The sequence below is a fragment of the Gasterosteus aculeatus genome, chromosome 15 (assembly GCF_964276395.1).
Source record: "Gasterosteus aculeatus chromosome 15, fGasAcu3.hap1.1, whole genome shotgun sequence".
Taxonomy (NCBI): Eukaryota; Metazoa; Chordata; class Actinopteri; order Perciformes; family Gasterosteidae; genus Gasterosteus; species Gasterosteus aculeatus.
This window is the reverse complement of record NC_135703.1, coordinates 5,060,308-5,078,351: the sequence shown is the minus strand read 5'-3', so window position 1 is coordinate 5,078,351 and position 18,044 is coordinate 5,060,308. Positions and strand designations below refer to the sequence as shown.

The following is an 18,044-nucleotide window of genomic DNA, read 5'->3' as shown; positions in this document are numbered from 1 at the left end:
TCAGGCCGTCTGAGCACGGCTGCAGGGTCTCGGTCGGCGCCGTGCAGAGGAAACACACGCGGCGTCCTGCAGCTGGACATGAAGCAGTGGGTCAAGTGTCTTGCTTAAGAGCACCTCAGTGGCATCTGCAGAGGTCTCCTCCAACCAGGAGAGTTTCATTCCCAGGGGCTCATCCGGCCATTTCAACTGCTCGCAGATGAACTTCTGTTGGCCCGGTTCTTTTGTGCGCTTCAAAATAAAAGTCCTTAAATAACTGCTTTTAGAGTGGAATACTCAAATAATATGATAATATATAATAATATTTAGTTATTCGAAATTGTGGATCATTTACTTACATGTAATGTATTTATTCGTTAATCAATATAACTGCTTCATTTCCCTCCATTCTTTATTCCTTTCTAAGTAATTAATTTACATTCTCTTTCCACTGGTTTGTTTGTTCTTTTTCACAATGTTAACACATTTCATAAACTACATAAAGTATTCATACATTTTCTTGGTATAAACAACGGTCAGACTCCCACTGACTATGTTAATGTGAGGAGGCTTTAATGACGCAGGCTTCTACTACATATACTGCTGTGTGGGATAAATAACAATGCATTGGGGGTTTGGTTTTTATATCATATTCCAGGTAACCTATTAATGATGTCACATGACGAGTTTAATGAGGAGTACAGTTTACGCCTTGTGGAATTATAAAGTGGCGTACTTGTAAACACACAATTTATTAAAAACAAACAAATGTCATGTGTTGATACACACAGTTACATCAAGTTGTGATGAAATAAAGATTTATAAAATTATGTGAGGATGGCATTGATTTTATTGAACATGTCTTGGCCATTTGTACATTTTATAGCAGTGAACGAAAGAACGTGCTGTACAGGTACGTTTAAAATGATAATAAATACACTGTAAAAATACAAAAAGCACAGTATAAATAAATACACAGTGTTGAATAGAAAATAAACAAACATGTCTGGACAGTTATGTTTGCAAAAATAAAGCATAAACATAAGGAAATGTGTGTATGTACAGCAGGGGTCTTCAACGTTTTTCAGGCCAAGGACCCCCAAACTGATGGCGAGATGGAGCAGGGACCCCCTATTCTACAGAGTTTCGTCTGCCATCTTTTATTTTTGAGCTTTGCGCTTTTACGTGAGCATGAACGTGATCTGATTGGCTGGTGCCTCTGCTGTGGTTTCAGCGTGAAAGGTGCTGTGAATGAACCGGTGCCCAGCTTGAGAGCTGCTGTGGGAAGCTGGATGTGTGTTTTGCGGACTGAAAGATAATGTCTTCTCCATTCATTTATCCGTTCGCTACAATATGTTGGATTTATGTTAATGTGTAACAATAAAGAAGACAATAAATACAATTCTGATTCTGAAGACATTTAAATTTGTGGAAAAAAAATTGTCTTATCAACCAAAAATTTCGCGACCCCCCTGCAGTACCTCCGCGGACCCCCAGTGGGTCGCGGACCCCCCTGTTGAAGACCTCTGATGTACAGTATTACCATGGTTACAGCAGTGGAGGATTGGACTGCACATCTGGGCAACAAATATACTCTCCCACTCCGCAAGGTATTAACTGGGGCAAAGGACCGGAGATCTGAGGGGCCCAGGGGTCAAGTGGTGCTGTGCAACAGGGGGGAGGGGGTCGTGTGCCTTGCTCAGGTGCACTCGGGCGAGGGCAGCCATGGATGTGACACTACCGTTTGTCTGCGTCGGTCAGCTGATCAGATGCGTAGGCATCGTGTGGGGTTATTGATTCCATTTCTAATGAGTTCCTTTTGTTTCCTTAGTATGGAGGAAAGGACAGTGAGACGACGGGAAGATGTGTCGGTGAAAGTATTATCGGCAGACTCGGTGTCTGTGAGTGTAGCAGACGAATGAGTGAAGGTTATTGCTTCCATGTCACGCATCACCAAGAGCATAAAGGCTGAATGTCATAGTTAATACAGTGATGTCAGATGGTGCATCGCTCGGTAGTATTGATCCAATGACCTTGTTAAGTAAAGCAAGTCCACAGAACAGAAATGTCACAGAGAAGCTCTTTTTTCATATTATTATTTTCCCATTCAGCGGAGTTAGCTCCGAAACACATTATAAATTCACCACAGAGCACAAGTGCACAAACACATGATGGGCACAACTTGCTGCACATATTTTACATCCTCTTTAGACAGGAAGTTAATTAGGCAACTTGAATTGGTAAAACGCGCCGCTGCCACATTGTTGCTCTTTGATCATCACGCATGCTGATTGAAGCATGTCTAAAACAGATGATGGCCGCTTGTTATGAGGCTCAAAGCCCCAGGATCCATTTGCAGTGCTGGCATCTCAAGCACCTCATGTTCATCCTCTGAAGAAGGTGAGACAATCCATTAAGTGAAAGGCATAAACACTCAACTCTGGGAACCTGATTGTTGGCGCTGTCCCCCATCCAGCCCATCTGACTGCAGCGGACTGTGGGTTTTATACAAGACAATTCAAGTCCTGAGATGGAACATTGAGAAAGAGAAGACAAAGGGAAATGAGAGCGTAAGGCAATTTGCATTTCATAACAACAGCAGCAGAACTTTAATGGAAGAGCTCACAGATGTGAGAGGCAGAACCCTTGGTGAAGAGTTGCCTCCCAGTATGATTTATCATGCACTGTTGGTATAAATTCACCTGTGAGGAATAGCAAAAGACCATTCATTTCAAACTAACCACATTTGTATCATTATCACCACGTTTTGGATTTTTATATTACACTTTAGCACGTTGCATGTGCTCGCCACATCCAATGTGGTCTTATTCTTTGAGCAGCACAATACAAACATGTACTGTTCTAACAACAACATTCATATCTCTGATCTACCACATCGGTTGGGATGGAAAGTTTGTCTTTCAAAACGTCTACATTGAATTTTAAACACCACAAGCTTAGCTTAAACAAAAGCAGTTGAATGAACTTGTCAACTAAAACTTCAATATTGATGCAGTAAACGATTGAGTTGATTTTGTCATTCGCAGCTTCAACATCTCATGAGTTCTGTTTTTATAATCACAAAATGTAAAGTCCCCTTTTGTTTAATTCAGTTATTTATCTGAGCAGCCTAATTCTGTCTCTGTGAGACAGTTTTTGAGTTAACACTGTGAGAAACGCAGACACTGCGAATGAACATAGCCTTTATTTCAGGTTTAAACACCCCATTAGATGTGTAACGTATTGATACGACGGGAGTAGCCACAGGTATTTCATATTTATAGAAATATTTGTTGGAAGACAGCAGCAACTACACAAACTTTGCTGTGATACTGCATGAAATTGTTTATTGGTCACCAGATTATGTTTAATCAGAGCAGCTTCAATGGGGACATGTGCACCTTGTTATACATATCTGACCCCCCCAGTAATGTACCTGAGTTTGCACACCATTGTGAGCAGGAGGACGCTGAGTGAAACGGTCCTGCTTGAGACACATTTAGTTGTTAATAGCTCTCAACAACCTCTTTTTTTTTAACACTGCCTGTCACATTGCTTTGTCATTGACTCCCATTGAGATAGATGGAGTATTCGCTGTTAGAATATTAGTGAATGATGTCAATTGAACGCTGCTGAGACTTAGTTGTACAATGAAGCTATCAGAGTGCTTTCCTGCAGATATACATTCATCATGATTGCTTGCATGTTAATTGTGACCCTTTTAAAACCCCTTCCGCACAACAAAAGTGACCAAAATAAGAAGCCAGTGTGATTTTTTTAGCATTCCTTTATTTCATCTACCATTGCGTATATTTTACATGGCTGCAGTGGTGGAACATGGCAGACAGGATGAGAAAGGTACCTGGAGAGGGGAAAAAAAGAAGCCCTCCCTGTCCGAGCACTCTACCTGATCAGATCGAGGCATTCTCCCGGTGCACTCTGCCGACTCTGCTGTTTTCCTAATCTTGACATTCAGCAAAGTCAAGAACCTTGACACTCACTGCTTTTTCACAGAGACGACGGCTCTGAACCGGCGGCTGATCATCTGCAGTGCTTGAAACTCAGACTTGCTGTTGGCACAATTTGAGAACTGCACCATCAGCGTCTCCCCCAGCTAATCACTGATGCGGGTTCTGTCTTGCCCCAAGAAGCCAGAATACAAATGTTGATTTACATGGGAGAGACTTTCAATCGCTGTTGAATTTTGACTAATAAAGTTCAACAAAATGTCCCTATGGAGCTTGTTACTCAGTCTGGCCTCAGCTTCACCTCGGCTTCAGTCCGATTACATCTACTTAAACTTGAAGTTTGTAAAGATGACCTTAAATTAAAACTTCAGGAGATGGGTTCTGTATTTGTCTCTAAGCTGTGTTTCCACTTTTTAGTAAAAGGATGCCACCTCAGATTGAGCAGCAGAAGAGAAAATGAAAAAATACCTTCAGGATATTTGCTGGATATGTGCAAATAAACAATTCAGTAAAATATTTTCCCTTTTTAATTGCTCCCACTAGATTTCTTTTATTGTCCATGTCTAATTTAAAACATTAGTGCCAAATGAACATTTTGAATGTTTTGTGCAGGAACCTGATGGACAAAGGCACAAATTGTAAGCAGACAAAGGGGTTAATTATTCCATACATTCAACAATTAGGAATTGTAATAAGACACCGAATACATCTTTTTAAAATGCAAAGAAATGCAATGCAGATATTATAAATAAAATGACACGTTTCCGGCATTACAGTTCGCCCAACGACTAGTCTCTGCTTTCCATTTATATACAATAACAGAGAATCTCCTTTTGTTTTAAATTCATGCTAAAACACAATAAATGACAGAAGTCAGAGTCGTCTCTTTCCCGTTAAGCTCCAAAGAAAACTGCCACCAAGCTGCAGACTCTTCCGTGTCTTCCTCGTTGAACCCGCAGAAAGTGGCGGGTGCTTCGGCTTCTCCCCGTCGGAGCGAAGCTCTGCAGACACTGCGTCCCACCGCGTGGATTCTCTCTGTGCGCTCTAATAACTCCTCAACTCCGGGAGATATCTTAATGAGAATGCCGAGATGTCCCATCTCTGTATTCCCACGAAAACAAAGCATTCATCTGAAGAATTCCTAGAGCGGATTTAGAAATAGGAATAACTGGCTGCAGTTTTAATGTGCACATTAGTTGGAAGCTGTTTGGTCCTTTTGTGTATTATTATTTTTTTCTACCAGCCTCATCTGAGTGAACAAAACTCTTGCAGATCTAACATTTTATTTTCTTCCCTTCTCGTTCCTCTTCAATCATATCTAGCATCCCTCCACCCCCTGCTGGTGCCTCTTTCTAACCCAATGAGGCCCCCTACAGGTGCAAGCTCACTGATGCTGAACTGAGCAGGTGCATGAAGATGGGAGCCTTTTATTTGGTCATCCGACCCATTTTGCAGTGCTTTGCATAAACTTGGTCTCCGCATGAGGAGATGATGGTCGCTGAGGCACTTTGCAGCCTGGGAAGTAAGTCGACCTAACGTGCAGGACGTGATAGGAATGTAATTAGTAGTGAGTGGATCCAAGTATTTGTTTTTAATAAAGCCATCAGACGCCATAGATTTTATGTTTCTTGTTAGTTTCTCCAAGACTATATTTTTTTCTCAGTTTTTGTTTAATACAACGCGTTCAAATAAAAACAGTTGTGATGAGAATGCAGTTTTGTCGTCATGTTAATGTGTGTATTTGAATCAAAGTCTTCTTTGTTGTGAAGGACCCTGTTAGAGCGGAGACTTCCTTTGGAAAACCTCACTTCTGCTCCATTGTTCACTTCCAGTGAAGTGCATTAATCTGCAAAATATTTGTCCGATTGTTCCCTTATCCTATTGCGCCACACTGTGGTGTCACCCAGTCTCCCTCCTTCTCCGAGATTGAATTCGTGCTCATTGTCTGTGGACTGTTTTGAATCGAGTCAGCTGTCGTAAGCGATACGGTTATTCTCTTCAAATACATCAAATCGTTATAAACTGCAATCCTGCTGTTAAAACAGTCAAATTTGCTGGGACGTCTTTTCTTTAAAAAAAAAAAAAAAGAGAAGAAGGAAGAAACGCGTTGGTTTAAGCAGTCACGGTGTAACGTTATGCTGTTGGACTGTTTCAGACAATTCCAGGTGAACGCTGCATGACGCCGAACCAAAGACCTCTGCTTCCATCTAGTGGCAGCTTGGCACAGCGCCTCCTCCTCCTGCACCCCCCCCCCCCCCTCCCCGACCCCCTCCGTCACTCCCTCTCTCTTTAATATCGGCACTGTGGCGAATCTAATCTGAATCTCCTTTAAGGCAATAAAACCCAGATAGCTTCCTTTAAATGAAAAGCACCGCTTATTACAGCTTTGAAATCCTCGTTTATTTGGCGATGTGCATGATAGAAAAGTGATTCATGTCGAGGTTCAAATGGGCAGGATGACGAGGAGCACATGGTGTCCCGAGTGCATATTTCCTCAAGTATTGTATTCCAAGGTATATAATAGTGTTATCCACGCAGGTTGAACTGTGCTGCACGCCAAGACGCTTGTTTTTAACGTCGCCTGCTTTATCCCTTCAAGCAGCCAAAAGCAATTTCCGATAAATCTGACCCTGTTGGCGGGCTGCTGGAAGGGCGGTGTGATTTTCTGGTGCGTTAATGACGAAACACGGCTGCAAAGCGAATATTGTACACCGTAAATATGTATCGGGGAGGCTGTTAGGGCGGATTTTTTGGGGTTTTATTGTCATTCTGGTTTGGGGTAAAACATAACGCGTGGTCGGACGCAAGAACATGTTCATTTTTGAGTGGGAAGGTTTAACTAAAATGTGTTTAGATTTAGACAATGCTTTAGATTTAGTGGATGGTTAAAATACATTTAATCCATAATAAAAAATAAAATAGAAAATCTCAAAATAGAAATGCACAATAAAATATGCTATTGAGAAATATAGGAGCTATTTGCTTTCATTTGCAATCCTTTCAGCGGCAGCACATCTTGGTGCATTCGTCCTCCAACACACCTGCCAGTGTTTTGTGTTCCCATGAAAAAAACATTTGCATCCTGCAGCAGCACTTCCAGAATATCAGCTTCACAATAAAAATAATTCAAAGGGAAGTTTACATCGCAATCGATCTGACCGACGCAGCAAATGTCCTATATAAATGACCTATAATTGGAGTATAATGTCCATAGCAGCTCAGTTTTACATTTTAAGCGGAACTTTGAATAAATGACCTCTCACATTGTGTGAAATATATTTCCATGAGTCTATTTTAGAAGCAGGCCAACGCATACCGGGACTTACAGCAAATAAGGAAGAACCCTGTTTGGTATCAAAATAGCGGGTTCTTTTCGCTAAGAAGAGCGACTTTTTAGGACAGACAATAAGCAGCCTTTCACTCTGGAGGACGGGTGGATGGAGGGGAAAGAGAAATGAGAAGGCTGTTGTTGGCATAGCTCTATCAAGGAAGAAGGACTCCCTGTTATCTGTGAATGGGGCTTCTTCTTTTTCTTTTTTTTTTACCAGAATAGATATAGCACGAATTTTTAATTCGTTTTTCTTTGAGAGACAACAATGCTTTATTTGAACGCTTGAGACAATTTGGGGTTTGTGAGAGACCCCCTTTTCTCCTTGCCCGAGCCCAGCTGCCCATATGGGGATACAACGTGCGCAGCAAAGATCACAATGGCACCATGTGATTGGCAGGACAAAAAGCCCAAGGATGCGTCTCCCTGACTCTGAACAGCACCGAGAAAGTCTCTCTATCTACAGTCCGCAGCAGCCCGTTAACATGCACGCCTCTAACATCCCGCAGAACCAGGCCCGGGCTTTTGTTTCGGGGTTGGGTCGTGTACTGTATTGTGCAATGATAGAGTTGACAAAACCGCCTCGGCACAAGGGGGGACGAGGGGTGAGGGCAGCGCGGCGGGGTTTAAACGTCGGGACCCCCCTCGTGTTAAAGCTAAAGTTCCCATATAGTGAAATAACAGATAATACTTCCCCACCTTGCCCTGCGCACGTCACACCAAATAATGGGGCGTAACGCGCTCGAGGCGACGCCGCGTATTTCATGCACCAGGAGCGAAAGAAACTAAAGGCAAACTGCTGATTTATTTGACCCGCAGGCTCAACCAGTGGTGAAACACAAAACCCTCCTGTCGGCGACAAATTGAGTCCGTGTCGGCCACAAAAGCAGTAGCCCCTTGAGACTCCATTCTGTAAATAATTAGCAAATCTGACCAATTTGTCTGTTTGTTCAGCGATGATAGGGGCGACTCTAACATCTGTTGAGGGAGGGTGTTTTTTTTTTGTTTGTTTGTCCCGGGACAAACACGATGCATTGATTTCTCCACCAGGTTATCATATTTGCCCAAGATATTGACTGCCTGATAATCCGCGGATCACCGGGGAGCCATTTGCGCTCGTTTTGGTTCCACCTTAAAGAGAACGGTGGCCAACAGAGCAACGTGTAGTTTACTCTGCGGTGTCTCGTTGCTTGGCCCGGTCTGAGATCACATGAATGGGGACTTTATTAGAAGGCTGGAGCCCCTCTGAGCCGTGCGTATTTTAGCCGACCATTGGCCGCGCTTAAACAAAGAAGACTGGTGACTCATTGATTATTCCTGCTCTATTTGCAGTTTAGCGCTTAACAAGATAACAAAACATTTATTGCATTAAACGATACCCCCCCCCCCCACACTCCCCCGGCCGCCCCCCCCAACCTCCTTATTCCCACACAGCGTCCACCACTTTACACCCAAGGCCGGGAGTGGTTGTGGATGCTGACAAAAAGGAGAGCTTTTGACTCAAAAGCTTCTTATGTGGAGAAGCCCTCTTATATTAAGTGAGTGGATTTCAGTCCCATTCCACAAGTGACTTTAGGCTCTTTATTAGTGAGGTGTCCGGATTCTGAAAAAAAAAATATTCTCTGGATTAGATCTGTCTAAAAGGAAAAGACTGAAGTGCGCTGGAGATTTATTCCTAAAGTCAAGCTTCTTTCTGCGCCACAATCTAGTGTTTAGCACCTCGACTTCCATTGTTGTGTCTGTGGCGATTTCTTTTCAGAGATGATCACGTCGATTGGGACACTTGTATAAACCAAAACCTCATTTGAGAAACACAGCATTTTATTTTAAAGTCCTTGTAAGAAAAAAAGTGGGACATTTAGCCATCTCCGCGCGGCTACACGGATATTTACATCTGATCTGACACGGCAGTCATAACCTTTTGGCAGAAACCAATCCCATGTTGTTTTTAAAAATGTGTAACCTAAAATATATGTAGGGGCTGATCTTCAGCTTTGCGCTCCCGGAAGCTTCTCGAGCTCGCAAACATTTGCCACAAATATATTTACAAGGAATAAAAACAAAAGGAAAATAGCTGCAAAGTTGCCAGTGTTTATTCATGGCCATAAATATTTTTTCGGTCCATAAAAGAAGCAAGAAATTAAAATTTCTATAATTATAAAGTGGTTCGTACGTGCTGATAATAACACGAAGGGACAAAGGGGGGAAAAAAGAGGAAAACATCTCTACAACCAACACACAACATACTTTACAAAAAATTCACAAGAAGAGCATTGACATTCTTAATAAAATCTATAAGGGAGAGATTCGGACCCAGTTCTCTTAACGAAAACATGTAAACACGGCGCACACATGAGCCCCGAATAAAAATGGTAGTATATATATGAGTCAAGCTGCAAAAATGAAAAGTCTTTTTGTTTTTTGTGTTTTATTTGTTTTTTTTTCTTTGCCTTGTGGTGAAACTCCCTATCGTGCCTTCCGAAGCCAAGTCTCTATAATTTCTCTCACCAAGTCCACTGTTGCGTTTGCACCAAGTGATGTGCTGGGAACTGTGGCGTGGCCGCGGCGCTATACTGCGCGTTATACTGCATGTGTTGGAGTGACTGGGCGCTATAAGCCGAGAAGGGGATCCCGGCCTGAAAAGTGGCCGCCAAGTCCTGAGCTTTAAGAGTGTGACAAGGCTTTCCATCCCTGACTAAGACGGGCACGGCCACCCGCCTGGGAGAAGGGAGATGGGTCACTTCCATACCTTTCTCGGCCCGAGCTCTCTTCATCTTATACCGGTGGTTCTGGAACCAGATCTTCACTTGGGTCGGGGTGAGGCGGATCAGGCTGGCCAGGTGCTCCCTCTCTGGGGCGGACAGGTACCTCTGCTGCCTGAAGCGACGCTCCAGCTCGTAGGTCTGCGCCTTGGAAAACAACACCCTCCTTTTCCGCTTCTTGCCGGAGTCGCTGCCGCCGCTGCTGGAAGTTTCCTTGTCGTTGTCCGGCGATTCGTCGTCCGCGGACGGCTCCGGGGACTTGGCCGAGTCCTGAGAGCTGGCGGACAGACCGTGCACTGCGGCAAGAAACGGGAGAAACACTGTCAAAATGTTATGTTGTAAAGTTCCCAGGGACATTTCAAGATTAACAAAAAATAATAATAATAATAATAATACAAAAAAAAAAATCAGAAACACAATCACCGTCAATCAAAACGTGTGAGGTAAATCGAGTGCTGCGGTGTAAACGGGAAACTAACCTGTTAACGATTGAGCACTTGTCAAAATAAGACTTTGTAAGACATAAACACGGCCGAATAATTAAAAAAGCCACATTTTGGCCAAATTTGGTGTAGTTTTGCAGTGGATATCACCCACGAAAAAGATTGCTCAGCCCCAATCTCGTACACGCTGAGCGAATCGGTGAAGCATTAAAAGGTGGCATTGTCTGTTTTCGTAAATCCCCGCAGAATGCATGCTTTAAATTTCACACCGTGCTCACACTCAGAATAACTCAGAATAACCCGCTTGCGCTTTTTTTCCCCCCCGCCGTGTTTTACCGATCGATTTCTTGCAATGCGCGTTGCATTGAGCCTGAACGCCGCACGCATTCTGCTGGGTAGTAAAACGCCTCAAGACGAGCGCAGCGGTGCGCGGTGCATTCAAGACGAATGCTGCGCGCCGCCCAAGGGCGTCGTTCGGGTTGGTAAAAAAGGAGGCTTCGTGCCACCAATTTTGGATTCATTTAACCGCACAGCTTAGAAATACCACGGAAGTCACTACCAACAAGATCAACGAGCATTCTTGGACTCTACTTACATGAATACTGAATACTGTCCGTAGTAGCAAGCCATCGCGTGTAAGGATTTTCACTGCTGTCATAAAAGGGGTTCTTTAAAGGCAGATTCTGAACGTTTTCTAGAGGACTTTGCACCAAAACTCCAGTGGTTTTCGTCGTGGACGTGGTCTCCGATCCCTCCGTGTCTTCCTCCGCTCCGGTGATAGATCCGTCTTCGTCGTTCGTGTCAGGAAGGTCCAAAATGTCCTTTACAGAAAAGCCCGTCTTTGTGTTGGTCAACGACATATTCGGGTGGGGGGGGAATATGCAGGGGAAAGTTGCTGCACCAGCTTTTGGGACAATCCGCTGTTTTGGAAAGAAGAAGAAGAAGAAGAAAAAAACGGGATGAGGCGACGTTTCGGGAGGAAAAAAAATCGGATGAGGAAGAGTCGCCCTACGCTGAAGTACAGTCAGAGCAGCCACTGTGGATAACCATTGCCTAAGCAAGTAGTAGTGGATGCAGTGTAAGTCCAGGAAGAATGCCAAAGTGGCTGAAGTGCTATGTGCGGCTCATGGATACTGTGCTACTGCTGGGTGCTAGAGTGAAATAAGCCATTACCTTGTCCGATCAGTCCATATAAGGTTGGTCTCAACACATGAACCTGCAGTGAAAAAGCATTAAAACACGCGAAAGGTTGGCCACGTGTGGGCGGGTCTTAGGAGTCAAGTGGATGAAGACAGTGTTTGCAGATGTGAAATTGTGGGTTTTGGGGAGATCCGAGCCTCTACCATTGGTGCTTCAGAGCATGATGAGTGGTATAACGTGTCAATTAATTACAAAGACGGGGAGGGCCTTTTTTACACCCTATTTACATACAAAGAACCTCCAAGTAGCTTTATGCTCACAATACTTTAAAAGACCATTTTAACAAATTTCTCCCACTGAAGCTATTTTACTTTCATCACAAAAACATTAATACATTAAAAAACGCATTTGGTTTTTTTTCTTCTTTCTTTTTTTTTTAATAGTTGTTGTTTGGGGATGGGAACCACGGGGAAGAGCGGCTATTGTTCAAATATTCGGGGTTAATTTATGTAAACCTTTTGTGTCAATATTTTTACCAAGGCTTAAGGACAAGAGGCGGTGTTGAAACTGAAGCAGGACTCTGTTTGTCTGAAAACGCTAATCAGGTATTTAAGGCAGTGCAGGCCTATCCAAATATGATGCTAGTAAAGAAGACTATACAACCAACAACGGCAATACGAATCATACCACCAATAATACAAATAATAATAATAATTAATAGATCATTGAATTGAGCTGCGTTAAATATAAGGTTTATAAGAAGAGGAAGACAATAGGCCTAAAGCAATGTTTTCTTGCATGAACTAATCATTCTGTTGGAAAATATTTCTGTCTTTCTTCAATAAATCTCCACAGTTTTATCACGGCAGCGCATCCTAATATTTGTTTTCTGCGGGTTTGGACCCCCCCCCCCCCCCCTCCCCCTTTTAAAGTGCTCAATCTTGCTCTTTCTTGGGAAATCCAAGTACCATTGTTGCTTACTTTATTTTCCTCCCCTTCCAGACTTTCCCTTTCGTTCTCCTCCCTCTGCCTGCTATCCACTATGTGATGTGGGTGACAATGTTTCACGTTTTCTACCAAGTCCTCTGCGCATCCTGGGTGGTCGGTCCCGGGCAAACACAAATACAAACCGATTGCTAAGCTGCAGACAATGGGGGAAATGTAGACAAATGTCCGGCTCCTGTTGGAAGCTTTTGTCCGGCCGCAGTTTTTGCATTTATTTCAGGGTCGAAATAATAGATGATTGACGCCCCGTGCACAATGCTTCCTAACTGTTTGGAATAAATCTGAGGTTGTTCCTAGTTGTCATGGCATTCAACTGCTTTCAATGGACTATCTCTTCATTCAATTCCTGGATCGCTGCACAATATTAAGGAAAGTCCTTCATCTCAGCACACCCACGCACACACACACACACACACACACGCACGCACACGCACACACACACAGTAGTATTTCTCCTTCTTGTGGTATACCAGGAAATACTGTATTTTATTACTTCAGGTGCTTGAAATCAGATGATAGAAATAGATTGCACCACTGAATTAAACACATTTTATTATTATATGTTTTTTAAAAAGTATTATTATGACTCACACAGAATATGGCTATTTTATCATTATGCATTTTCCATTATTATTGGTAAGTTAATAGAATTACATTAATACAAACCAATGGAAATAATTTAATTCAGAATCAATATTATTGGCGTTATAATTAACGGATGCTCTCTGCTCATTCCAAGGTGTCTGGTCCACAGTGCACCTGCTAATGCAGGCCCCGGTGTAAATATTTCACCAGACTGGCAGAATTAATCACACAAGTCTCAACATCCCACAAAGGCTCCATTGAACTGAACGGGCTGTGGACACACTGCAGCAGCGCTGGAGCCTCCATACGGGAGAGAGAGGTTACTGACCTGATCCACCAAGTAATGCTTCTCAGCTAAATCCGACATGTGAAGGGGACATCCAGCCTGCAGCAGACACACGGAGAGCTTTACGCACCTCGGAGGAATGGCCCGGACTGTACCCTCCGTCCACATCTCATCAGGGAACTCACATGGCCCATGCAGGACATTATTTCACCGAGGCTTGTTTAGCACCTCGAAAGCGTGTAGAGCTAAATCGGGGTGTGTTAGAGCGCGCGCGCTTATCACCCGAGTCATTCTCCTTTGCTGTGGCTGCGTGTGGCACAGTGACAAGGGGGAAGTCACAGTGGGTTTGGTGACGGCGCGTGGGGAGCGCGCCGGGCTGCAGACTGTGGTCAGTTGCTGGGGATGCAGTATTTGATCAATTGAGCCGAGGGTTTCGGCAAGAAGAGGTAAATGTGCACAGGCTAAGTGGACGTACTCCACTTGGAGAGCCTATCGCTCTGTGTTTACCTGTTTACTTTCACAGGTAGTTCAAACAGGCCGCTTGCCTTTTCCCTCTGACAGTGGCCACGTCTGGTTCCAGAGCGGGACGAGTTGACGGGACCGACACCGGGACATGTTCACCGTCCTGTAAATCCGCTCAGGATGTATTGAGGCTGTATTATGTCGACTTATTCCAAATTCCAGTTTAAAATGAATGACAAATCATCTTTTTTTACAGGAGAAAAATTGGCATTATTGTTATTATTTTAGTAATTATCATTGACGATAATAATAATTCTCATATGATTATTATTTGTATCATTATAGACGTTGTGTCGTTTCCATTATATTTTTCATTGTCCCTACAAGTTTCATTGGTGATGTTTTTGTAATTATTAGGTCGTATAATATAACTATCCGGGTTTTTAACTAATTAAAACTGTTGAAACATTGTTGGAAATATGTTCCCACTGCTTTTCCCTCCGCGTGGGTAAATCATCCTCGATCCTCAGCTAGGACTGTGTGTCTGCAGCGCATTGTGTGTGCACGTTGGGGGTGTTCATCCAGACAGAAGATGGAGTAAAGAAGGGCCTCTGAGCTGCAGATGCATCAGGATTTAAAGGACAATACGGGGCGCAGGGCTGGGGCTTCACATCACCCGATTATTTAAGTTCAGCTGACACTCAATCTTCAGATCTGACTCCAAAAAACATACATTACAATGGAATTTCTCAACTGACTACTTCCATAAAACTGGATGTGCACAGCATGCGTAAGAATAACCTTTTCATGTCATCATTGCTGCTGTAATTATGCTATCACCAGTTTGCCCATTTTAATATTATGAGCAACAGAGCTGACTGGCTCATTATTAAAGCTTGTTTCATTTTTTTTTCGTCCTGATCCCAGCTTTGTAATCAAACGTACAGCAGAATGGACTCATCCAAAAACAATTAATTTTTCGGATGAACCCCAAAAAACGGGCCCCGTCTGATTAATTATAATTCCCTCCTAAAAATTCATGCCCACGATTGTTCCCAAATAAGTGAAGAAAGAGCTTTTTATATTCTTGATTAAATAAATCTCTCGATTGAATGCACAAATAAGAATGCCGCAGGAGAATCCATAATAACGTTGATCATTCCCCTTTTTAATCGCTGAATTTCAGCGCGTTTGGGCGCCTCGGGCGGGGAGTTAGTCTTTGATAAAGGTAACCCCTTCTGCCGCAGGGAGCCCGTGATAAATGCACAGAGTGACAACACCGATTTCCTCCCTCTATGATTAAAAGCCTATATATGATATGCAGGTAACGCGGGTCCGGTTTATTTATTATTGGGGCTAAGCCGTGGCCCGAGGAGACTTGGCTTCAGGCTAGAAATCATTTTGGAGCCAGTTTTTTTTTTTTTTCTTTCTTCTTCTTTTTTTTTTTTTTTTTACAGAAATCCAGCCACCTTTCCCTCCCGGCCGAAAGTCTTTATTCGTCTGCTTTCCTCTAATGATTAAACATGTCACGGCAAGATTATAGCAGTGCGCCCATGGCCCGAGGAGATGCCTTCATTTGTTAAACCACCAGTTTATTTGTAACGGTGAATTTCATGCCACGCTGTGCCATTCGCCTTAATCTTTTTTTCTGTGTAAGACGAATTGCTAAAAAGGGGTTTATTATTTTTTAATCACTTCCCGTTTCAGCGTCGCACTGACATCGGCGGGAAGGAGAGAGAGAGAGAGAAATGGCTTGAGACTTCGACTTTTTCGGATTAATTAAAAAGGGGGGACAACTGATATTTGTTATTGTGTCGAACACTCGCATGAATAAATAAACACATGAATAAATCATCCTCTCCAGGAGAACCTGATCTACTGACACAAGTACAGACAACTTGTCCTCCTTGTTAGGCAGCCTGTGTGAGAGTGCAGTAATAACATTAACAGCTGTTCACATCTGTAGAGCTCTAGCGGTCTCTACCGGCAAGTCTGGGAAACAGCAGGGGGTGCTTGTTGTTTCGCCCCAATTAGAAAACTTATTTGGACCAATGCGAACATACGCGGTGTGACCAGACACGTTGTGATAATAACGGGCGTTTGATTCTTCCCCTGCAGGCGAACGGACCCATCCATGTCCATCCTGCATTCAAATACACATGATCCTCATTAAATCAGGGTGTGACCTCGTGAGCGCACCACTGGTGAACCATGCTGATGGTCAATGTATGATATTTTGTTGCTTGTTAGAGAGGCCATGCAAATGCTCTTTAAATACTTATTCATGTTCAGTAGAGTTCACTATTTTATTCCCAACAATGCGGACATTCAGTCTCCTGGTTGAGCTTGGGCCTGAAGGTGCAGGACATGATCCTGTATGGGCCGTCTCAAAGTGCGTAATGACCAGCTAAAGGAAACAACAACCACAAAAACCCAACAGACCCACACTGAACAAGCATTGAACGCAGTTAAAACGACCACTTAACAACTTAAATGTGCACCGATGCACATAAAAAGCAACAAAAGAAATATATGCAAAGTCCATTCGGCTGGAAAAAAAAACAGAAGGAAAATGAAGAGACTGTATTGAAAAAGAGTGGAGCATCCAGTGCGCTTACCTGGACTGGAGGGGGCCTGGGTGTGTTGCCAGCGTTAAGACAGCGCGCGGAGTTAATGAAATATCTCCAAATGGGAGTCAGGAGTGCGTGCAGAGATAAGCCTGATGTGGTTTATATACCCAGAAAGCAAGTGCTTCTCTTCTCATATTGTCCAAGAGCGTTTGCATAGCTGGCCAAGTGGCCCGGCTCTTGCTGACTGGCTAACATTGCGCGCTGTTTGTTTTCCCCGTGCTATGACGTGAGACAAAATATTGGCCATATGTTCATCGGCAATAAATTGGTCTTGAGCGCAAACAAAAAAAACCCGGCGGACGGTGCTTTTATCCCGCTGCAGCTACTTTTCTCTCTTTGGGATTTTTTTTAAATTTTTTTGGGAGGGGCGGGTGGGGGTATTGTATAATGTTCGAGACTGACAATGTTACAACAGCCTGTTTCAGAGATCATTTTATACGCCTATATACGGAGTATAGCTGCTGGTTGGTATTTTTTTTATTTTTTTTACTGCAACCTATTATTCCTCACACAGGGCTCTCTAATAAATCGCTTGGTAACCAAGAAGCAGCGCCGCCCAAAGAGCAGATGTGGCATGTTATCCACGCCGCGGTTGCGTTTACATTAGATACCCTGATGCAATGATTGATAACCAAGGTCACAGCAATTCACAACGATTGGAGACCCGGGCAGCTCCCATGAGGCCGACTACTAACACGTAATGTTAGCCACATAGATCCACCCGTGTCGACACATGGGAACAGACGCAACAGTGTGAAATGAGGCCGCCAATGTGACAGTCAGATAATAACAGAAACCAGTTGCAAAGGCCCTGCTCGCAAGGTATTTAGGTGCAAACAGGACCAACAATTGGGAAAAAGTGGTAACAAAGAAAACAATTGAGGCATCAATCCGTCATGAACACAAACACGCGCGCAGATTCCTGATTTAAATGATTAATTTGGCAAAAAAGAAATATGTTGGATACTGTAAAAGTCTATGTACTATGTACGCCAATATGTCATGTTAATTAAAAACATATCATTCGGATGAAAATAAAATAACAAAATAAGGGGCTATATTCTACAGGGAACATGTTTCCGTCCACTTTGTCTATTCTACTAACACACTGTTCTATTTCATGGCCGTTTTCACAAAGGTGTCTCCAACATCAATCTATACATGTTGGACGTGCATTGGCGACGTTTCCCACCCTCCCTTGTATCAAAAGCGTGGCCATATCTGATCAGTGTAAAAATGATGACAGTAATGGTCAAGGAAGAAAGCAATATGCGGGAAACAGCAAGGGTGCTATTATGACACCTTGAGGTGGGTGGATACCTTGAATCAAGACAATCATTTTATTGTGGCAGCCTGGAATCTATGCAGGGTAATAATGGTGTTGCCTAGTAGAGCAGGCGCGGCCGTCAATCAATAGTGAATCCATTACTGATGGGTTTTGTGCAGGGCCACTTTGCTG

At 43.3% G+C, this 18,044-nt stretch overlaps 1 protein-coding gene across 6 annotated transcripts; it reads right to left on the bottom strand.

The window, feature by feature from the left end:
• Positions 1-9,343: 9,343 nt before the first annotated feature.
• nkx2.2a (NK2 homeobox 2a) lies at positions 9,344-16,993 on the bottom strand. 6 transcript variants are annotated; one of them, XM_078089809.1, is made up of 3 exons: positions 16,574-16,993; positions 11,073-11,397; positions 9,344-10,330 (listed from the first exon to the last, which is right to left on the bottom strand). In XM_078089809.1, exons 2-3 carry the CDS (start codon positions 11,335-11,337, stop codon positions 9,777-9,779), a joined length of 819 nt encoding a protein of 272 aa, XP_077945935.1. In that variant the 5' UTR covers positions 11,338-11,397; positions 16,574-16,993; the 3' UTR covers positions 9,344-9,776. The 6 variants fall into 6 exon arrangements, with proteins under 6 accessions (XP_077945935.1, XP_040055934.1, XP_040055931.1 ...); XM_040200000.2 differs by having other exon boundaries at positions 9,344-10,354; positions 16,574-16,705; XM_040199997.2 differs by lacking the exon at positions 16,574-16,993 and adding an exon at positions 13,536-13,815.
• Between the last annotated feature and the right edge of the window lie 1,051 nt (positions 16,994-18,044).